Source organism: Cavia porcellus, unplaced genomic scaffold, assembly GCF_034190915.1.
Source record: "Cavia porcellus strain 051 isolate PalLab524CR breed Dunkin Hartley unplaced genomic scaffold, mCavPor4.1 scaffold_2, whole genome shotgun sequence".
In the NCBI taxonomy this organism is placed as follows: Eukaryota; Metazoa; Chordata; class Mammalia; order Rodentia; family Caviidae; genus Cavia; species Cavia porcellus.
This window is the reverse complement of record NW_026947485.1, coordinates 88477270-88502430: the sequence shown is the minus strand read 5'-3', so window position 1 is coordinate 88502430 and position 25161 is coordinate 88477270. Positions and strand designations below refer to the sequence as shown.

Below are 25161 nucleotides of genomic sequence, written 5' to 3'. Positions count from 1 at the left end.
GTGCCTTAGTAAGGGACAGGCTGCAATGCGTAGTGATCCAGTGGAGAAAAGTAGTTTGAGCAACACCAAAGTAGGCACTATCTCGTTGTTCGCCCAGACACCAAGAAGATGTGTGTCTGTGTGATATTCAGTTCACCACTCTCAGTACCCACAACAGAAGCTCCCAATACCCAGGCAAAGGCTGCTAAGCATATAAACCCTAGGTACCAGAAGATACTGTGGCAGAAAAATGACACTTTCTGGCATATGGAGAGGGAGACATAAATAGAGTCAGAGAGATGAGGCTTGGTCAGACGGTCTAACTTGTTGCAGCCAGGGGGTCTTTATAAAAAGTGAGCATGGAAGCACAAGGAGTCTCACAGATGAAAGGGAAAAAAGAATAATAAAGCCCTTCTGGCCCAAATACAATCTAGTATTGTGTTCCACCTCCTCCTCCAGTTGAAAGTGTATGATGATTAAAAAAGAGAGACAGACAAAAAGAAAGAGAAAAAAGGCAAAACTTCCAGCTAGTTATGCCCACAGGATTAAAACTGAAAGCAAGCAGAGAGCAGCAACACACAAAAGAGATGGGCTTAGAGATCCATCTAGATTCTCAAGGCACTTCATCCAAAGGGAGGCAAGAGAACAAATCCTAGGAAGGCACCACTGAGAGATTTGCAAGATGAATTTGGACTGATAAAGAATAGAAGAAAATGCACCTTGTGGACTCAGTGACCAAGGAATATGCAGGTACAAAACACAGCCAGACTCAGCAGTCTGTCCCGAATTCCCTAAACGTTTTTCCATATGTGAACCTAGTGCAGAGCAGACTGCAGTATAAAAAGAACTGAAAAGATGCTTTAATTTTGTGTTTCTGAAACTGTGGTTCTTTTCTTCTTCTCTCTTTTTTCATAATCCTTCATCCCCTTTCTTTTGTGTGTGTGTGTGTGTGTGTGTGTGTGTGTATCTGTGTGTATAAGGAGAGAAGTATCTGTACATGTGAAAAGAAGGGTAAGAATTAAAACCAGTACTTTAATCTAAATAGTGTCGTTCATTGAAATTCAGAACTCACCAAACTGTGTATTCAGGATTTGAATATAAGTTTATCATCAGCGTATTAATAGGTAACAACCTTCTCACAATTTCCCTCAACCCCCAATTATACTTTCTTCTCCCTGAGTCTCTTCTGTGTACATGAATGTTCTCTCAAACCTCTTTCCCACCAGCACTCTTTTCTGGTTATAAAAAACAGTATCAACTAAGTTTGATCCTTTTTCTTTCTTTTCTTGCTATTATTTCTATTTCTCTCATTTTATTCTTTCTTTTCTGCTTCCTTCTTTTCTCTCTTCCTTTTACTTTCCTTTATCCTCCATAGCTTGGTCTGTCAGTAAATATTATAGTCTACAGTCAATGAAAAAGGATGAAATTGTTAAAACAAGTTTTGATGTACATGATAAATATATGGGAGGCTCTGTACCAGCTAACATAATCAGTAGTTAGTCTTGCCTTGAAAGACAGTGACTGGGTCTGACCATTCTATATTAAGTAGATTGAAAAGATACACAAAACCAAAACATAACAAAACTTAAGATCACATCATTGTGAAACATACACTAACTAAAAAGATCTCTTCTTCTGAGGCATCCAGAACAACTCTGCAAAACCTGGCCAGGTACCTGTGCAGGCAAACAGGCAGATCCAAGTGAGACCAGCAGTGGGGAAAAGCACCATTAAGGAGCCAGTAGTTGGCAAATTAGGTGAAGCAGTGTCAAGCCTCAGCAAACAGAAAAGCAGAATAGAAGTGGGTAGGTCCACCATTCTACATCAAAGGACTCAGACAAATTCCACTAATAGAAGGCCAGCTCCTGCCCCCACATCCAGAGGCAAGATCAGCTCAATACCCAGCACAAATTCAATGGCAAACTTGATTGGAGTATACAGCATATTTCTGGGCTCTCTCTTGGATACTAACACAGAACTATAAACAACAGGGGAACTTTACTACTTTTATTGGCCCTTGTCTAACTGATTGGTTATCTTTTTATCTAGTTGGGTTTGTCTTGCTCTGCTTTGTATTTTGCGGTTATTTTTTCTTTCTTTTTTTTTTTTTCTTTTTTTTCCTTCTTTCTCCTCTTTCCTGTTTAGGTTTCTTATCTTCTTTTTTTGATTTCTTCTACTGATCCTCTTCCTCTTTCCTCAACTACCTCTTAAATTTATGACACACTCGTGTGAATAAACATTGTCTCTTTCCTTTCTGATCTACTTCAAAATCCCTTCACTTTCTCTTCCGTGTCCTCCAGTTGCCCAAACTCAAACTTGAGTGAAAATCCTTTGACACTCAGACTTGATCCTACTATATTTGACCTCAGTCTTCTGCAAATCACTGCATATAAGAACACAGGATATACTGGACTTTGTTATACAATTTAGGAATTTGCTCCTGTGTCTAAAGATATCAGATTAAGACTTTCCACAGTTTGTTAGTATCTAAGTGGTACTTGAAACTGTTATTGCTTAAGTATACTGCATTAGCCAGGATGCCATACATGTTACAATCAGTTTTGCTCCCTTCTATGATAACAATGTGATTGTATGGGGTCCAATATCAAAGGACTTGGTATTAAATGAAACAATACATTTTCATCCATAACAAATTGAGAAGGTGGGATAGACATAAAGAACCACCTATGTCTAGAAGACATTCCTGAAAAACAGATATCTCCTTGTGTTTCAGGCAGCTGATTGAATTATAAATACTATAGGCAGTGAGAGAGGGGTGAGTCCTTGAAGGAGCAAGTGCAGAAGCCAAGATACCTTGCAACTACGGGGGAGTCAGACACTTCCTGCTGTGGACCAGGCCTCAAGACAAAAGACCAAGCAAATGCATCCAACTCCTAAGGACTGATAAATAGTTCCCATCACCCTGAGAAGTTAGGAGTCACCATCCCAACCCCAGAAGAGCTAAGAATGTGCTTTCCCATTTGTCCCCAATTTAATCGATGTTACCTGAACTATTAATCTTTTTGTTTAACCATAGTCTGACTCATCTTATGCCCATCTGCATTGTGAATTCCTAGTTTTCCTTATCTTAAACCCATCTCACTCCATGATTTTACTCTATAAAAGTCCCTAGAAAAGATAGAGTCCCTGACAACCCACTCAGGTCCCCTTCTGTCTCTCTCAGTTTTCTTTCTCTCAATAAATACATTCTACTCTTAACCTCCATCGTTCCTAAAATTCATTCTTTGATTTTAGAGAACGCAAACTGATATCAGACATAGTAGGTTGGGAGTTTCATTCCCCTATATCACTAGGGAAGCCTAGATAATTAGGGAGACTGAAAGAAATCAGCAAGTATCTGAAAGGATTTTGCCCTAAAATAAGTTACAGCCACCAGAGAGCGGTAGCATGAAAAGGGTCCCCATTGGCTGCTCACAAATCATCAATGCCCACCCTAAGTGGTTATATATATATCCCATACCCCACGTTCCATTAGAGAAAGCCAGGCCACTGGTGGTCAAGGACTTTTCTCCACATCTTTAGAATAAAGGCTATTTTTACTTTATATTTTCTCTTTCATCGCACCGAAAACCCTATCATTTGGTTCCCTGACCAGGAAGGAAGTGCGAATGACCCCTGAGGTCCTCCCAGTCTGAGACCCCTGCAAATTCACAGATAGGACCATATCTTGGATTAATTCCTCATTACTCAACATGCAGAAGCTGCTCAACTTGTCACTACCAGCCTACAAACAACACCAGCCTAACTCATTTACCAGAGATGAGGCCAATTTCCCTCCGGGGTATTCTGTTACCCTGGGCCAGGCCCACGCTGGATTACCCATTCCTTCCCTGGACTAAAGTAGCAGTTCTCACGTACCTTGGACGGTCCCAGGCAAAGCCAACATTCTGATTCTCTGGCATCCCGTGCCTTTTGGTGATGGCCAATGGGTTCAGGTTGGAGCCATTTTAATCATGCTTCCAAAATAGGTGGCAATCTCTTTTGTTAAGTGTAATCTGGGACAATTTTCATGTACCTTGGGGGGGGGGGACCAGAGCTCTCACACCTGGAGACAAAATTGTTCTTTTTGGCTCACTTTTAATTTGGTTATGGGGAATACTATTTCTTGTCACCCAAAAGCACACCTCTGAGGTGCCTACTTCATAACCTTGGTACCCTTAGCCTAAAGAAAACTATAAAAATTAAACAATCTTTTACTGCCAGGAGGCATGGCTGACCTATGAGCTTACTGGTAGCCCATGGCCTAAAGAGGGGACATTTGATCCCTGTATTCTCAAAAATTTATGACTTTTGTTACACTGGCAATAAGGTACCAGAAATTCCATATATACAGGCCTTCCTTACCCTTAAGACGTGCTCTTCTCTCATTATATCATGTACAGCAGCTCAAATATTTTTAACTAACTCTACTGTACCAGAAACTCTCCCCTCCTGCCCTCAAGACCCGTTAGATGATGTGCCCCTGTCTTTACTCCCCCTCCTCTCTATCCCCAAGATCAAACCTCGCAGCCTTCTCAACCAAAAGTTTCTATACCCACTGCGCTGTCCTCTCCTCCTCCCTCACCCACAGCGGCCTCTAATCCTTCCCTTAGCATCTCTCCACAGTCTCCAAATTCTCAATCCCCCCCATGCAAGCCATCTGTTCCATCTGAGAGTTCTTTGTCCCCTTTCCCTGCATTGCCATTTTCTCCGTCCGCTGGCTCACCATAAATGGTCTTAAGCGATACAGCCTTCTGGCAGGCCACATGGTTGCCAGCAGCCATCTTGCTGCAGCTCGCGTGGAGGCCAGCCACCATATTGTGGCCCTCCACCATGTGACAGGGCGCTGCCATTTGGGGACAGATCTCAGGGTCAATGGTTGTCCCCTTGTGGCCCCTCATGTGATCAGCAGCAGCCATCCTGCTGTGGGTCACATGGTAACCTGCTAACAGCCTGTGTTTCCTTGTCACATGGTGATGAGCGGCTGTTTTATAGCCAATCATCAGGTAATTTCCACACACACCTGCTGGATGGTTGGCCCCTCAGTGGCCATCCATTCCACAGCCTTCTCTGCCTTGATCTCTCCTCCCACTTAAGGAACCAACTGGTCAAAGAATTAGCTAATATCCATATTCCTTTTTTTCTTTCTGAGCTATCTTAGATTAGCCATAAATTAGGTTCCTTTTCTGGTATTCTTATTTCAAGAGATCTGTATTAATTGATCTACAAAAAGGTTCACACTAGTCTATTTATTATAGTTCAAATTGGTCAAATATATCTGAGTGCATTCTGATTTTATAAGATGATTTTAAGTCCATATATTTGTTGTCTGTTTGTCCATTTGCCTACTCTGTAAACAGCTGTTTCTTTTTATTTGGGCTCAACAAGTTTTCCTCCTCTTTTACATTTTCAGATCATTTAATCAAGGTTTATTTGGGTTATAGACTTAAATAATATGTTTCCACCTAGAATGCCAGCTGGTCAAAATGACGCTAAAATTGGTTAAACAAATTCCCTTGGAGTGAGGAGACACTGGACAGGACTTCAACAGATAAACAAAACAGTGGCCACTTGGTAACTTTAACCAGCTTTGTTCATTAATTGGAGGTCCCAATAATCTCCATATCCTTCTAAGAGACACCTCAACTAAAGTTCATATGACTAAGACAATTCATTGTTGCTGATCTGATGGTATATTCATGCCTTCAAATGTAAAATTGGGATGTTTTTATGATGACAAGTGTTTTCTTTCAGATCCATCTGCCTTTTTATTGTACTCCAGCCAGGAGATTCAGGTCAGACCAATACAAGGTCACCAGTCAAATGATAATTTTTAAACAAAATTTATATAATGTATATATTATACTTAGAGATGCTTAAATAGTGAGCAATTCAAACAATGTCACAAATTTCTTCAGTGCTCAAATGTTAAAACACCCATGGTTAATAAAAAATAATAGTTCCATTTAATGTTCTATGTTAATCTTACTGCATCTTACTGCACTGTACTGTTATCAATCTTCTGGGTGATCAACAACTAAAATTAAGAGAAAATTATAAATTACTTTTCCTTTTGTGGGGATCCATCAGATCTTTTCTACAAAAAAGGTTATATGACGTATATTGGGGCTATAATTAACTATACTCAACTGGTGTTAAATGATACTGCAGCTGATCTCTCTCCTAAATAAAAAGGTAAAATTAATAAAACATGACATCTTCTAAAAATCAGATGGCATTAGACATTCTAATAGCACAGGAGATACTTACACAATTGTAAAAACCTAAATGAGTGTAATGACAAATGAATGACATGTCAGTTTCTAAAATTCTCCAGACCTTATCCTTATCCTCCTTATGGGAAGCTATTACTAAAGTTATAATCATGAATACCCTGTTGATTGTATTATTTGACTCTTGCATACTTAATTGATTTTTGCCTTTCTCTCCTTTAGACTTAAAGCTGTACATCTACCCAAGATAAAAACCAGATGTCTTGTGACTGTGGAGAAGACAGATACCTTCCACTGTGGGCCAGATGCCAACAAGAGGCTAAACTTGGCCCTCAAACCTCACAGGAAGACCTTCTTAATATGACTTTTCATATTTTCAATAACAGATAAAATCAAAAGGAAAGATAACAATCTGATCTTTTAGCAGTGACACTTGGAGCTCTGAGACAGGTAAACTGAGACAAAGTGGAGCTGCCCAAGCCCCTCCCAGACCATACTTCAAGTGCAACAAAGAAGGACATTGGACAAGAGAGTTCCCCAACCCTGGTGTTCTTCTGAGGCCTTGTCCCTACTGCAATGTCAAGGGCCATCAGGAGAGTGACTATCCTAGCCACCAGCGAGCAAGTAAGCCATCCTCTAACTCCTTACCCTCAAAAAACATCTCATCACCACTGGATTCATCACTGACTGATCTACTTGGACTTGCTGCTGAAGACTGATGGGGCTCAGGGCCCATAGCCCTCCATTAAGGTGTCCTTCTCAGAGCCCCAAGTCCCACTGGAGATCTCAGGTAAGACATTTTCCATACTTGTGGACATAGAGGTCATGTATAGTGCTCTTACTGAGTTTTCAGGCTGCTGTATTAAGTACTCAGTCTCTATAAGTGGGTGTTGATGGCCAACCTACACAGCCTTTGCAGACAAGGCCTATTCCATGCAGGTTCCAGACTCCCTTCTTCTCTAGTTGATCCCATAGTTTGAGATACCTCTAATCCATGCTACCCATGCCACACCTATTTTAATTCAACTCAGAACTTCTTCAATTTTTCCTTGCATTCCCCAATATCCCATAGTTCCCAAACATTTATAAGGACTTAAACCTATAATCAAACCTTTTAGACAATGGTTTTCTTAAACCTACCCATTCAGCTTATAATACTCCCATTCTCCCGGTATTCAAGCCTGATGGGTCTTATCATCTAGTGTAGGATCTTGAGATAATCCATAATGTCATTACCCCAATCCACCCAATGTTGCCAAACCCTTATACCATTCTCTCTCGTATCCCTCCCTCCACCACTCACTTTATAATCATAGATCTTAAAAATGTACTTTTTTTATTCCTTTGTGTTTATGCAGACTGACCCAGACACTCTGAGGTCTCAACAACTTACACCTCACATCTCTACAGTAAAACCTCTTTTCAGGGACACATACTACCCCCTTCCTTTCCTATTCATCAATTTCGCGGCACAACCCTGGTCAGGACTGACAAATAGATTTTACACACATGCCCTGCCACAAAACTCTCAAATATCTTCTCACCTTTGTTTGTACTATTTCAGGATTAAATAAAAGCCTTTCCCACAACCAGGGAGACTGCTGATATAGTTACTAAAGTCTTGTTACAGGAAATCATCCCAAGGCCTACAACCAAGATAGCACAGCCCCTATCTGGTCTTCTTGGTAACCCCAACAGAAGCCAAAGTTGCTAGACTGCCATCTTTGTTTCACATCACTCAAGCTAAGTGGTACCCTCCCAACCCTGAATCTAACCACCCTGAGTGGTCATCTCATCTTCTATCTCCCACCCATGTCCATCTCACCAAGGGCATCACAGCCACAACTCTCAGGCTAATCATGTTTTGTTATCCAATTTGGTTCCTGATTCCTTATATTCTATTAATTATTTTTTCTACAGCAAGACTCTTGACAGTCTTTTTTAAAGATTCCCACATCATGTGTAAAATCGTCTTCTCGTTATTCTACGGGACAACTATCTTAGTTCTCTCCAGCCTCAGCTATTTAGTTAAACATGGGACACCTATGGACCTAGGCTCTTAGCTCCTTATAGTGACACAGCCACAGCCCTCCCTTCCTCTACTCTGTAATTTCCCAAATATTATTCAATCAGGCCTTATATTTCTCATGCCTCTTATTCTTTCTAGCTCAACTCCTGGACCAGAGACAAGCCCTATCTACCTATATTTTTAACTTTTATCCTTTAAGATGAAAAAATAATTACCTCTCATTACTTCATTCCTCCCAACCCCACACTTATTTTTCAGAATTCTACCTCACAGTAGTCCTGATGGAATAGCATATTTAAATCAAAGGCACCTTTCCTTCTACCTCACCTGGGTCCTTAAATAATGATAGTGGCCTTCCTTCTCATAGCACTGTGTCTCTTTGTTTTTCCAGTCTAACATGCGGGTATTCACCAATGATGAAGTTGTCCTGGCTAAAACACCTGGCACCAGCTTCTACATGGGCATCAACCTTCCTAAACCTCAATAAAGTGCCCCCTTTCAGTAGGAAGTAGTAAGAGAGAGACTTCGCTGCTTTACTAAGAATAAAAAGATAGGAATGAAAGGATTTTGCCTTAAAATGTTAGAGCCACCAGAGAGTACTGGTGCGAAAAGGGTCCCAATCAGCTGCTCGCCCATCATCAGTGACCGCTCTAAGTGCTACCCCTGGTCAGAAGTTATGGGTATATCCCATACTCCATATTCTGGTAGAGAAAGCCACGCTGCCAGTGGTCATGGACTTCTCCCCATGTCCTTGGAATCAAGGCTATTTTTATTTTGTATTTTCTTTTTCATTGCACCAAAAATCCTATGAGTATCAACATACAAAACAAAATGAAACATAGAAAATAGAAAATGACAAGACATAAGAACAAAATTTAACCCCAAATCCCAGGCTATCCAAGACAAGCCTGGAGTACATCAAGATAGAGAAAATTGGAATTCAAACACTGGAACTTTCTGAAATGATGTGAACAGAAGTAAAAAAAAAAGTGGAGAGAAAATAATCTCTCAGGTACACAAAAGAAATGATGCTCAAAATGAGAAATATTAGGTTAGACACAGATAAAAAAATAGAAGAGCTTAGAAAAATGATGGAAACCACAAAAATCCAACATAGGAAAATAAATGGAATCCAAGAAACAAACACAAACAAAAATACAAGAGATTAAGACCTCCTCTGAAAGTATATGCAAAAGATTGAACAAAAGTGAGAACAGACTATCAGATCTTGAAGACAGAATGGCGGCTAGTAATCATGAAAAGAAAGCTATCTTAAAAACAGTAAGAGACCATGAAAAACCAATTCAACAGCTCTAAGATGAAGTAAAGAAGAACAACAAAAGATTGATTGGGATCAATGAAAAAGCTGGAGACAGTGCAAATGCCATAAAAAACTTCAAGAAATAAGGACATAAAACTTTCCAAGCATGGACAAAAAACTTGACATATAAATAAATGTAGCATACAGAACTCCAAACAGCCATGAAAAAAAATAAATCGATATCAAGGCATATAATAATCAAGATTCTAAAAATTCAGGAGAAAAATGAAATATTAAAAATCGAGAAAAGAAACAAATCACCTATAAAGGAAAATCCATCAGAATCACAGCAGATTCTCACCACAAACCTTCATCTCAAGGAAATTTTTATAGTGACGTATTTCAAGCCCTAAAATATAACAAATTCCAACACAGATTGACAACTGACAAAACTATCTTTCAAAATTGGATGGATAAATAAAATACTTCCTTGACAAAGAACACCTGAGGAAATTCATAACCACCAAACCAGCTTTTCAGAATGCTCTGAAGCATTCATTAGAAAGAGAAAAGGAAGACCACAACCAGAAAAACACCACAAGGAAGAAGCCACTAGGAAGGGCAAGCAATTAAGCAAAGAGCAAAGACACAAAACAAACAACAGGAAAATGCAATAAAAAACGTAAGTATGAGTAACCATCAACATAAATGGATTCAACTCATAAATGAAATGAAACAGACTAGCAGAATGAATCCAAGAAGCAAGATCTAACAGTATGCTCCATTCAAAAAACATACTTAACTCAAGAAATCTATAGACTGAAAATCAAAGATAGAAAATAATATTCCTTGTGACAAGATCCCAGAAAAAAAGCTATTCTACTTGAAGACAATGTAAAATTCAAACCAAGCCTGATCAAAGAGTTAAGGAGGCTCACTATATATTTATTGAGGGAAAACCCCAAGAAAAAGGGATAAATATCATAAATATTTATGCACCAAACACTAGTGTACCCAATTACATAAAACAAATATTCATGTACATAAAAAGTCAAATAAGCACTAACACAATTGTAATGAGGGACCTTAATACTCCACTTTCACAATTAGATAGATCAACTAGACAAAAAAAAAATCAACAAAGAAATATGAGAACTAAAAAAATTCTGTTGAACAAATGGATTTAGTAGATGTCCATAGGGTGTCCCCCCCCCAAACATCAGAATACACATTCTTCTCAGCTGAACATAGGAAGTTCTCCAAAACTGACCCATATTAGCCCATAGAATATGCTCAAGTAAATGCAAAGGAAATGAAATTATCCCATGCATCTTCTCTAACCATAATGCAATGAAACTGGAAATCAATGGCAAAAGAAATAATAAAAAACTACATAAACACATGTAAATTAAATAACACCTTCCTGAACAACCAACTGGTCACAAAAGAAATTAAACAATATCCACAATTAAGTGAAAATGACAATACACATACCAGAACTTGGGGGAAAGAATAAAAGCAGTCATACAAGGAAAATTTTTATCACATCAGGAAAAGAGAACAAGCAAATAACTTAATGTTGAATTCCAAACTCCTAGAAAAGGAAGACCAAATCAAACCTAAAGTTCATCCAAGAGAAGAAAAAGATCAGAGCAGAAATCAATGCAATTGAATCCAAGAAAATAATACAATGAACGAATCAGTTAGTTCTTTGAAAGGTTAAATAAAATTGATAAACCTGTAGCCAACCTATCAAAAAAGGGCGAGGAAAATGACTCAAATTCAATCGATTAGGAATGAAAAGAATCACAATGGATCTTGTGGAAGTACAGAAGATTTTTAATACCTACATCAAGAACCTGTAGTTTAATAAAATGGAAACCAATGAAAAAGTAGACAGATTTGTGGACACATACACATTATCAAAACTGAATCAAGAAAATATAAATATCCTTAATAACCTAATATCATTCAATACATTGAAAATGTCGTTAAAAACCTTCAGATGGCCTGATGGACTCACTAGTGAATTCCCCAACAAATTTACAGAAGACCTAATCACATTAATGCTGAAACTCTTTAATGAAGTAGAAAGGGAAACAATACTTCCACAATCACTCCTGGAAGCAAGTGTTACTCTGATACCTAAATCACAGAAAGACCTAACCAGATAAGAAAACTACAGACCAATCTCTGTAATCAATATAGATGCCAAAACTTTCACAAGATACTGGCAAACCGAATACAGCAAATCATCAAGAAAAGTATATATACCATGATCAAACAGGATGCATTCCAGTGACAAAGAGATGCTCCAACATATGAAAATCAATAAATATAATACACCATATTAACAGAGCCAAAACCAAAAAACATATGAACACCTCAATAAATGCAGAAAAAGCATTCTACAAAATCCAACACCCATTCATGGCAAAAACTCTACAGAAAACTGGAGGAGTTTTTACTATAGGCTGATAAAAGCCATCTATGACAAACCAACAATCAACATGATAGCAAAGGGTCAAAAGCTGAAAGAATTCCCTCTAAAATCAAGAGTAAGACAAGAATTCCCACTATAACGAATCCTGTTCATTATACTTCTGCAAATATTAGCCAGAGCACTATGGTTCTTTCTACAAAAGAACCATACAAAAGGATAGGAAAGGAAGAAGTGAAATTATCATATTCACATATGACATAATACTCTACATATAAAATCTCCAAAACTACACCAAAACACTTCTAGATTTACTAACCAAATTCAGTAACATAGCTAGATACAAAATCAACAATCAAAAATCAATAATCTTCCTATATGCAAACAACAAACTCACACAGAGAAAAATTAGGAAAACCACATCCTTCACAGAAGCATTTGAAAAATCAAATACTTAGGAATCAATCTAACAAATGAAGTAAAAGATCTATATAATAAAAATTACAGTATCTTGAAAAAGTAGAGCAAAAAGAATATCAGAAAATGGAAAGATATCCCTTCCACATGGGTAGGAAGAATCAACACAATGAAAATGACCCTAATCCCAAAATCATTATATTAATTTAGTGTAATACCAATCAAAATGCCACTATCATAGCTCACAGAATTAGAGAAAATATTCCTAAAATTCACTGGAACCATAAGAGACCTATAATAGCAAGTATATTGGTTAACAAAGGCAAGTCAGGGGTACCACAATTCCTGATTTAAAACTATATTACAAAATGACTGATAAAATCAACATGGTGTTTGCCAAAAACAGACCTGAGCATCAATGGAACAGAATAGAAGATGCAGACACAATTCCAACTGCACTCTGCCACCTTATCTTTGCCAAAAGGGCCAAACACGTTCTTTGGAAGAAAGCTAGCCTTTTTAATAAATGGTGCTGGAAAATCTGGCTTTCCACATACGTAAAACTTAACCTAGGTATGTCTATCACTATACACTAAACTAAAATTGAAATGGATCAAAAATCTAAATATTAAAACAGAAATACTGAATGTACTAGAAGAAAAAATAGGTAAAAATCTTGAAGACATAGGTGTAGGCAAAGAGTTCATGAACAAAATCCAGACTCATGGGAAATATTTCAAAGAATCAACAACTGGGATCTTACCTTATTAAAAGGTTTTGCATAATAAATTAAGTCACCAACACAGTAAAAAAAATAAAGCAAAGAGTGGCAAAAAACTATAGCCAACTGTCTGTCAGACAAAAGACTGCTATCTGGAACACATAGATAATTGAAAAAATATCAGATCCCCCAAGTTCAAAGACCTAGTACTAAAATGTGCATCTGAGGTGAATACACACTTCTCAGATGAAGAAATAAAAATAGAAAATATTTGAAAAAATGTTCAACATCATTGATCATTTGAAAGATGCAAATTAAAACACAGATTTCACCTTACTCCAGAAACAATGGGTATTATCAAGAAATCAATCAACAACAAATGTTGGAGGAGCTATGGGGAAAAAAGGAACCCTTCCTTACTGCTGGTGGAAGTGTAGACTGGTAAACCACTGTAGAAATCAGTGTGGAGAGTCCTCATAAAACAAGGATCAGAGGTCTCAATCAACCCAGCTATTCACCTTCTGTGTATTTTCCTGAAATAATTCAAAACATCATACTACAGTAATATCTGTGTACTCACGTTTATAGAAGCCCAATTTATAACAGCAAAATAGTAGAAACGACCCAAAAGCCCACCAACCAGAGAAACATAAAAAAAGATGTGGTATTTTTATACAATGGAGTACTACTTGGTCATAAAGAAGGATAAAATTGAGACTTTTATAGGTAAATGGATGCAATTCAAGACCATATGCAGAAGTGAAATAAATCAGATTGACATGTGTAAGCACTGTATTGTTTCCTAGTGTGAAAAGCTGAAGGAGTAAGTGGGGAGATCCAAAACACAACAGATATTGTGAAGTGGGAAGAAACTGTTCAAAAGGAAAAAGAAACTGGGATGAGATAAAAGAGACAAGAAGGAAGGGAAAAGTAAAAAGAATATATATATATACATACATGTATACATACACAAGATAGTTTATATACTTACACTACTAATTTCTCTTAGTTCATTGAAAAGACAGGCTTGTACTAATATTGTTCAGACAATTTTTCATGCTTTATCTTGCACTCTGAATAACTACTTCGAAGATAACAACATGCAATATATTAACCATTGTTACTCTCTTGTTTTGAAATTTTAGGGTTTTTTCTCTTTAAAATAATTTTTTTAAAAAAATCTCTTCCATAATAGTGACAGAGTTTTTGTAGTCTAATTGACCCTCAATCCTCAGCACAGTCAAAGAAACATTAAAAAATAAGGCAACAAGATGCTTCCACAAATTCTTCACTTCCCAAGAGCACTAACAGTGAGGAAGTAAAAAACCAAATGGCTAAAATATATGATGCGATAAAAGAAGAAAAAAATAGATCAGATGTTCAGCTAGCTACAGAATGATGTAGTCAGCAGATAAGGGACTTAACAAAGGACATGAACTATGAGCTTAAAGAAAACAAAAAACATAAAGTTAAAAAAGATAAAAAACATAAAAGTTAGATAAACAAGATGACACAAGATATGACTGGCCAAATTCAACAACAACTAACCTAAGAATCATAGTAGTTAAAGAAAGATAAGACAATATCTAAGTCAGAAAAGAAGTTTTTTATCAAAATCATAAGAGAAAATGTCCAAGGTAAGAGAATTTACTTGCCAGATATATGAGGTATACTGAATCCCAAATAACCTTGATCAGAAAAGAACCTCTCCACTACACATCAACCCAGAATATTATACTTTGTGAAACATCTTTCAAAATTGAAGGTCAAATACTTTCTATGGCAAAAAGTACCTTAAGAAATTCATGACTAGGGGCAATACAGGGAGAGAACTAGGCAGCCAGAGTCTCCCAAGATCCACACCATGTTGGAACTTAGGGCACTGGGCAACAAAGCAACCCACTTGCTTCCCTGGTAGGCAGCCATGAGTCTACCAGCCCGGGCTGAAAATCAAATATCCCTTCCTCCTCTCCACTCCCCTGTTAGCAAATGGGAGCCAGAGGTCTAAGCATCTCTTGGGAAGATGACCGTATGCAATATAGCAAATATGGGGGATTTCCTTCTACCATCTCTTTGAAGGCAAATATTATCACTGTTTTGCTTTGTTTTGATTAATTGTATTGCTCTATTCAATACTATGCTTTGATAGGTTTAATGATATTCTGTATTTGGCTTGATTTTGCTATACCTGATTGAAAGGACAACTATTGTGAAGTAACGAGATATACGATGGTATCTATTACTGTTATCCTGGTAACCTGCTACGACGTTCTGTACCAATTTCACTGTATTGTCTTGATTGGCTTTATTCTGTCTTGTTCTGTTATATTTTACTACCTTCAAAATTTAAAAAAAAAAAGGAAAAAAAAAAGAAATTCATGACTACCAAACAAACACTGTAAAAAGTACTCCAGGAAACCCTACAGAGAGACAATGAGGGAACCACCACCAAAAAGCCTAAAAGAATGAATTCATCAAATAGAGTGAGCATTTAAGCAAAAAGGAATCAGTCAATACCATTCAGTAATAACTCACAATTTAAATTATCTTAACTATCCATTCAACTAAATAAATTCATACAGGTCAGATCAAAAATAAAACCCAACTATATTTTGCATACAAGAGACACAACTTATCCATAACACATAGACTGAAAGACAAAGAATGGAAAATGATATCCATGCAACATGAGCCCCAAAGCTAACAGGAGTATCAATCCAATTTTCAGACAAAGGGAATTCAAGCCAAATCTGCTCAAAAGAGATACAAATGATCACAACATACTTCATAGCAAATGATTTGAGAAAAAAAATAATAATTATAAATATGTTCAGTGAATGCCAGCATATTCCATAAAATAATTCTACTGTACATAGAAAATCAAATAAATATCAACACAATATAGTGGGAAACTTCAATACTGCACTACCATAACATGTCAACTAGGCAAAAATAATCAACAAAGAAATATCACACTTTAACCATATCTTAAAATAAATGTACTTGAAAGATATCTAAGGAATATTCTACTCAGCAACAACATAATATACATTTTTCACAGCACACACAAACCTTTCTCTGAAATAGAGCACATCTTAAGTCATAAAACATGTTTAAATAAATATAAAAGAATCTGTAACCTCATGACAGATCACTGAATCATTTTGTACATACTTTCTAAATATCTTAATGTATAAAGTGTTTCCTCTATGTGTACAGTGCTATCTAATGGCAACATAGAAATACAGCAATGTTTACATCACGATCTAATCATGAATACCAACCATGCTGCAGTTACTATTTGCAGAAATGCATTTCTTGTCATCACACCATTGGCACCCATTTGTATTGGCTGTACAACTAGCACAATCTGCATATCTGTAACATCTGTCATCAGAAATAGCTGTAATACAAATTGGGAAGACAAAATATAAAAGAAAATGTCATAATTTATTTTTTAATGTCATAATTTATAATACACAAATTTACACTCTTTAAAAATCACCCAGAAATTTTTAACCAAAAAAATGCCCTTTAATATCAAAACAAGTTCTCCAATCTGAAGACAACTTTATGTGTTTATAGGTTTTTAAACTTCTAGTATATCTAAATTATTCAATCGATTAGAATCCTACAGCCATTTTAAACTTACATTTTCAAGGTGAAAAAATATAAGTATTTTATTAAACAAAATGTATTATACATCCAAAACAAATGTCACTAAAATACTGTTATATTAATCTTTATAAAAATATTTAGTTAATCTGAGTTAATATAGACTAGCAAAACTTGAAAGTATATTTTAATTGTATAATCAAAAATGCATAAAAGCTCTCACCTAAGTAAATCAAATTAAACAATATTATCGAAATTATAAATAAATAAAAATGATACTGACTGGTAATTTCACATAAATCTGAATTATTCAACATTTAAAAGAAATATATTGAAACAATGATTATAAAGTTCTAGAAAATGTCTTAATTTTATGGCACTAATTCAGAATAAGAATAAATATCTTCATGTTTTAGTACACAATATTTCATAAGAGTGATGTAACTTAAAAGTATTTTACTTTATATGACAAAATAATTCATATGTAGAATAGTCACATATATTTCAAAAATAAAACTATAAATAGCCAACAAAGGTATTAAATTATTAATCACTGTTAAATTCAAACACTAGATTTTGAATTAGATTATAATTTTTTTCATTTCTGTAAGCCACTAAAGACAATTCCTAACAGCAAAGTACATTTCTACTTCTAGTCAAACAGAGAAATTTTGATGGCAGAAAAGAAAGGAGAAAAAGCCTTACCTGTTTTGGGAGGGCATTTGGCTCTAAGAATATTATTTGTATTACCAGATTCCCAAGATTCACAGTGATTTTTATTCCAAACACATTTTATGCCTGGACCAGCATTTTTACAAAGTTCTTCATCTCTAAAGGCCTTGCAATTTGCAGGCTTATACACAAGGATATCATTAAGGAGTACACTAGAAAATCCTCCAAATATATACATAGACCTATTAAAAACAAAAAAAAGTTTTTTGGTTTTTTGGGTTTTTTTTTTTTAGTGCCAGTAATCAAACTCAGGGTGTCGCACTTGCCAAGCAGGCCACCGAGCTATATGCATGCCCAGTCCAAAAAAACAAAACTCTTAAGAAAACAAGATTAACAGTTTCTGAGTAACAAATTCACTTTTAAAAGGTAGTATTCTTTTTAAAGATGTTTTTTCAGAACAGTCTTGAAAATCATATTTCTAACATATAATACCATGAAAATAGTATATGAACTATTGTAAGATTTCCTAAAGCCTTCTTAAAAGAAACCTAAAACATTCTATACATCTTAACACACTAAGGAAAATCAAGTTTTCAAAACAGCATTCTATTAACCCAAAAAAAGAGAAGGAATGAATTATAACATTCTTGTCAGAAAAATTATCTATTGTCTTAATAGAACAGGAAATAATTTTGATGAAATAGATTAGTTTACATGAATAAGATTTACTTATGAATTCTTATCTAGAATTGTCATTATTAATACATAGAATTTAGAAATTTGATAGAGATCTTCTCATTTGTTTTGCTCTTAAATAAAAGACCAAAAGTAAAATAAAAAACTCTTCAAAATTTCAGTGCTAAAGTAACTGATACTAACTAGTGTGAAAAAAAGTTTGACATGTTCATAAACAGCATATTTTTTACTTCTAAAAATATTAACATAATTGGGGCTGGGGATTTAGCTCATCAGCATAAGCGCTTGCCTTGCAAGCAGGCAGTCGTGAGTTCGATCCCTGGTACCGATAAAAAGACAATATATATATATATATATGTGTGTATATATATATATATATATATATTGACATAATAAATGGAAATAGGAAAAATATTTCAAGAATAACTTTCACTGAGAAGCAGTTGAAACAAAAATCAAACAAACACAGTTTCAACAGAGAAACCTAAAAGTTTTAACACTGCATTTCATTCATTATTATTTTGATTCAATTGATAACAGTTGCACAGTTTCATTATGGCTATCAAGTCACTGTGTGACAACACTGGATAATTTTTATATAATTAGGATAAGGTTATAATAAAATTCTGAATTCCATATTTTAAATTAAGGGATAAAGCTGCAAATTGTGTAGTGTCATTTTAGTCCAAATTACCATTTTTTTTTTTGTTTTTTTTTGTTTTACCGTGCAGGGATCAAACTCATGACCATGCACTTGCAAGGCAGGCGCTTATACTGCTGAGCTAAATCCCCAGCCCCCAAATTACCAAATTTTTGATACTGAAATAAAAATTCTATTAATGTAAAGGGCAAAGATAATTTAATATTCATCCAGCCCAACTTCCCAATGGACATAAAATCTAAAATCTAAGATTAAGAGATTAGTCAAAAGTTATGCATTATTTTCCATTAATTAAAATGAAAATTTAATTCTTTCTTTATCTCACTGAGAAAAATAGTGGACAGTTACTCTAGCCCTTTAGCCAGATCTTTTTATAGGTACAATTATTATTATTTTTTTCTCATCTCTGAAAAAAGAGTTCACAATGACTTTCAGGAAAAACTTTCTTAATTACTCCTCTACCTCTATATGTATTGGAAAGAAAAAAGAAACAAGGATATAGCTAATAACTAATAACTATTGTGTTTTATAACACAATAAGAATACATCAAATCCAGTGTCATTAAGACCAATGATGACTGTCAAACAGCATATCAAAATCAATAATTATATGAAGAACTGATATCCTTGACCCCCTAAAAATTTCAAATGTGTTTCTTTTACCCATTAATGACTACTGCAGAATGTCCAAATCTGTTGACATCTCTATGAAGATTTGGTTTTGGCAATGTTTTCCACTCATTGCAAGCTAGAAAAAAGAAAACAAAAAAAAAATTAAATAAAGGAACACATTAAAACAAATACTATAAAATAAGCATTGGTCAAGTTATAAATTTTTAAAATCAAGAAGAAAACCAAAAGAAAAACTTTTATTGATTTTCTATAACCTACAATTTTGAATCACTGTACTAGCATTATTCTTTAAATAAAAATAGCTTGCCTAGAATTGTCACAAATAATTTAAAATATATGACAAAGAAAAGAAATGAGGTTAAGTATATTTTATGATAAAAGATATTTCAATGGCAAGTCTTTGTTAAATATGCTGAAGTTCATATAGTAAAGTCCAAGAATGTCAATATGGGGCACATGTTTTGGAAAATAAAATGTTACCTCAAATATTTCACACATGCATACAAAAGTAAATAGTGTATTTACTATTCACATATTTACTATTCACAAGAATACCAGAAAAGACAGAATAAAATATTTAAATCACTTTAATATTTGAAGTTTTGAAAGAATAACTTTTATGTAGAAGAGAATCATTTAAATAGCAAAAAACTAAAACAAATGAAAAACAAATTGTTCATTTGTTATATAAGAACTACGGAAATATAGGTACGAAAAATACGTATCATTTCAATAGAACCTAAAGTTGACATATATACTAACAGAATTTGTAATTTCAAATAATTCATTATCCAATTATTAGGAATATTGTCAGGATATTGTAGATTCATCTCCTTAGATATGCCACATTTAATGTAGGCTTTGGTATCTACTAAAAGCATTTAACTATAACAAGCTTTTCAAAACAAGTTTATAGAAAATACAGAACTCCTTATTCAACAAGAATACAGTTAATTTTAAAATTATCTTGTTTTCCTACAAGTTACAACGTCTATAACACAAGAAGTAAAATGGTTTTAACTCAACATTCTTACTAATGAAGATCAAATTATAGAAAGCAAAATTGCAGTTTAGAAAATGAAAATATAACACTGAAAACAATAAAACATATCTTGAACTGTATTCCAAGGTACACAATCCCTTCAAAAAGAATATTTCTAGTTTGTACAGTCTCTCTCCTCTTTCCTTCCTCACCCCAACCATTTCCCCTCTCTCTAGATCACAAAGTTTCCTGATCTGTTACTCTCAAAAGAAAATTATAAGAGTACAGAAAACTAGCTTATCTATATTTAAATTAGTGTTTCCACAATGCTTCGTTCACAGAAGTACTGTTCAGGTACCACTGATTAATATTCTCAACAGTCAATATTCTGAAGATCACATTTCAAGAAACACTATAATAAAGGTCTATGCATGAAAATAGTCTGTTATTTTACGTTAGAGTTTACTTAAGAAATGTTATTATATGTTTGTAGAACTACAAAACTTTCAAAGTGCTTTCATGCACAGTACTTAACATGGTCTTTATAAGAATTCAATGAAGTTGATTGAGAAGGTAGAAATAAAGAATGAGACCTTATAAATTATCCAATTTACAAAGGCTATTTTACTACCTTTGTTTTTCCATAACCTGTTAATGTGTGTTTGTTATAACAAAAATCATTCCTTTTTGAAAGGGGATGATCCATAAAAGGTACAGATTTTGTGAAAGAAAGTAAGAATATTAGAGGCAGCTAATGACTTAGGATAGATTTCAATCATTCCATCCAATCCAGTGTGTGTGCGCGCGCGCACACACACACACACACACACACACACACACACACACTGTGGTCAATAATTTATAAATTGTATATTTATTATATTCTTCCCATAACAATTACAGAAATAGGAATGAAATAAAACAGAAACTCAGAGGAAAGAGTAGGACTATAGAAACCTATAAATGTGTTCAAAGATGACAGATCTTCAAGGTCAGTCTAAGACATCTGGAATATAGCAAATACAGTGACTCAAGAGCTTGAGTATTTCTGGGCTAAAGGACAAATAATCCAACAGACAGACAAGGAGAACAAAAGTGATATGCAAGATGAAAACTACAAAAGTGCTCAAAAAATCGTGTATGTACTGAGTCAGGAAAAGGAACTGACAGAATAAAAAGGATTAAATTGGGCTTTTGAAGATTTGTACTAATTCTGTAAGTCATTCTCTCTTTGGAGAAAAAAGAAATATTTTCAGCACATAGAACAATCCAAGGAATGGAATTACAAATACCTACCAGTACAAATTATGAAGCCAGTGTTTTATCACATTTGCTATACATACCTTAAAGACATAAAACTTTTCATACATGATTAAAATTCTTGTTTACTCCTTCCCCAATATGAGTTACCTTCTTTTTTCTTTGGAAGGAAACAAATCCTGTATTTGCTATTAAATGTTAGTTTATAGTTTTTTTTGTAAGTTACAAAACTTAAAATAAATGATATATCATAAGCATCCTTCTGTGACTTGCTTATTTTGACAGAAGTTTTTTGTTTTTTACCATTTTAACCTTTTAAATGCAAATATTCCTTAACTTATACGGGATCAAATCTTAACAAATTCATTCTAAATTTGAACTATAAGTCAGCATATACTTAATATTACTATAAAGCAATACTGTGCACTTTAGAGTGTGAGTTTCTAATATTGTGGCTTGCTCACATGCAATGAAGGAAAAGGAATTGTCCCAGATCACTTATAAAATATGCAATATAGTTTATGTATTAATATATGTAAGTAACAAAACATGTTTTTTATACTTTTTATTACAACAAAAAGGAGGGCAATATAAATACAAAACTAGTATGTTATTTGACTTTATTTTTTACAACTAATAAATCAATGGAAATTCTTGCTCAAGTTTACTAATTAAATAGGTTTATATGTCTGCTTAATAGCAACAAAGACCTATCATCACAGGCATACACATATTGTATGTAGGCTGAAATACTGTTGTGAGTAATCGCTGCGTTTTACTCACCAAGATTTACAGTTTCAATTAGACTGCGTGTGGTGGTGAAGGAAGCAGAGTTAGCACTGCACTGTGTCCTCCCCTACACAGCTTGCCCAGGTGCCTATGCAGTCTACACTGACTGCGGAGCAATTAAATCATGGAAAAATATCATTATAAAAACATAATAATATTAAAAGTTTCTTACAGGACCCATTACTGGTCGTCCTTTTATGAATAGAGTCATATGTCACTTGGCTTTTTGTCACTAGAATTTTTCCCTGATGTCTACAAGGTTCATTCATGCTGTAGCATGGATCGTAATAGCCATCCTTTTAATAACATGTTATCATGCATTCTTTTCCATTCATCTGTCAATAGGTTATGCCTATCCTGAAAAACCCTCTATGACTATGCGTGCACAAATATTAGTTTGTGGCCCTTCTTTCATTTGGTAATATACCAGAAACAAAATTGCTGGTAAATCCATGTTTAATACTTTCAGGAACTGCCAGTCTGTTTTCCACAGTGGCTATACATTTCACGGTCCAATCAGTAGCACTAAAGCGTTCAGCTTCTTCTCCAATTACCAACACTTGTTACTTTGTGTTTTGATAACAGCTACTGAGAATGTGTAGTATCTCTATGGTTTTAATTTATGTTTCCCTATAATTACTAATGGTAGTACCTTAACGTATGCAGACTGGGCATGAGTCATCTTTGGTAAAATGTCAATTCAACACCTCATTTAGATTTATGATACACTGTATCTGGTGCTTTATGTTTATTTATTTACTTTATTTTATTTATGTATTTATTCATTTGTAATTGGGATCAAACTCACAACCTGTTGCTTGCCAGGCAGGCACTTATGCCACTGAGCTAAATCCCCAGCCCATTTATTTTAACTAGGTATTGTATTCTGCAATATTGATTCACTAAACAGTTAAAAGATATTTATCCTTCTCAGATATTTCCTATACAAATCTTGTTGATATATTCACTGATACAAACCTTATGCCCCTTTTCAGTTTCTCTAATTGATACCTAACAAGAAACTTGTTTGGATTTAAAACAACTTGAATTTTCTTATATTTTTTCCAATTTGCTTTTCAAAGTAGTTGAAAGTTCGTCTTGTATCAGAAGGAAAATGTTTATCTAACATGTAAGCATTATCAAAACTTTAATTTTTACTAATCTGATGAACAGTTTATTTTGCATCTTCCCCAGTTACAGGTGAAATCAGATAGCTTGTGGTTTGGTTAGTTGTTTTTTTTTTTTTTTAACTCTTTGATGAAATCACTGTTCAAGTTTTTTGTTCATTTTCCTATTTGTTTTTTGTCTTTTTATTAATAATTTTTAAAAATCCTATGATAAATATTCTATATGTAAATTATTTGGTGGCTATATGGCTTGCAGTGATCCATACATTCTTTTATACAATAGTTTTTTTTTACTTTTCAGAATTTTATCTTACAGAAAGTTTGTACATAAAATTGTAAAATTTATCATTTGCTTATGATTTCTCCCTTTTATTCTGTATCTCAAGTGCTCTAAAGATTTTGTAGTTTTGCTTTTAGTATTTTGATCTTAAACCCAACTGGACCTTATTTTTGTATATGTTGTAGGAATTATATTTCTTCCACACACTATATATTTCACATATTCCTAAGTATAAAGCCAAATAAAAATTTTGCCATAAAGATTTTTCAATATTTATACCAGACACACTACCATGTACATCATTTAGTTTTTGTATCACTGTGTTTTTACTTTTCTTTTAAACTCAAGATATACATGTGCAAAGTTAAGTCACTAAACCTCATAAGCTTGTCTCTGAAAAGACTCCTCGTTCTGTGTTATACCAATGCCTATTTCAGAATCACAGAGAAAAGCACTTTTAATTCTAAATAAAGTTTCTGTATTTATCTCCCCATTCTAAAAATATGCTTAGTTACTAATTTTGCATATTCCTGATGTCCATCTTTTGATGATTTAGCTCTTATGAAGACACAAACATATTTTCCATCCTTCCTTTACATTTGTATACTATAAAATTATATATGACTACTTAAATCAGTATTTATTATATATTATTTATAGATAAGCTTCATAGTATATTATAATTATATATAATTATAATTTTGTTCTTGAATACTTTAGTTCCTGTATAAATCATTTCTCTTTTTTTTGCTTTATATACAAATTTTTATATATATATACACACATTTCATTTATTTATATATATGTACTTACACATTTCAGGCATGATTCTTTACCAGCTGTGTATATATATCATCTCAATATTTTATAATATATTCAGTGATATTGCAGTCTCATTTATGAATTTATAATATTCCTCCTAAAATTCCATCTTTCTCTTCTAATTTGAATTTCCTTTCTAGATCTGTCATTTTACCTTAAGGATTCTCTACACATCTCCCGTCTGTGTTAAATTCCATTTTTATATATTTAATCTCATATTTTCAGTAAAGATACAATCTTACAGTTTCCAAAGATAATGTACAGTGAAGATGTATTTGAGAACTGTAATTCTAAAAATGACTTTTTTATACTCTAATAACATGCATTGTCTGTCTAAACTTAGAATTCTAACATGAAATGTATTTCAGACATCTTACCAGATGGATCAGTTTCATATTGATTTTGCAAGGCTATTTTGTAATGCCATATGCTACTGAGTTCTGTGACTTATTTGTAATATTTCTTTTCTCTTTCTCTCTTTCTCTTTTTCCTTTTTCCTTTTTCCTTTTTATCGGTACCAGGGATCGAACTCACGACTGCCTGC

The 25161-nt window shown here is 34.3% G+C and overlaps 1 protein-coding gene across 9 annotated transcripts in view; it reads right to left on the bottom strand.

Moving 5' to 3' along the window:
- Positions 1-25161, bottom strand: part of Atrnl1 (attractin like 1) — an 833524-nt gene that overhangs the window by 641545 nt on the left and 166818 nt on the right. For 8 of the 9 annotated variants that reach the window (XM_063244803.1, XM_063244801.1, XM_063244808.1 and 5 more), the window contains exons 11-13: positions 19388-19472; positions 17401-17609; positions 16365-16483 (exon numbers count right to left, since the gene is read on the bottom strand). In XM_063244803.1, coding sequence (XP_063100873.1) covers positions 16365-16483; positions 17401-17609; positions 19388-19472 — 413 coding nt within the window. Of the gene's footprint in view, positions 1-16364; positions 16484-17400; positions 17610-19387; positions 19473-25161 lie in introns of those variants that run through there. The other variant, XR_010046243.1, reaches the window with a different exon arrangement.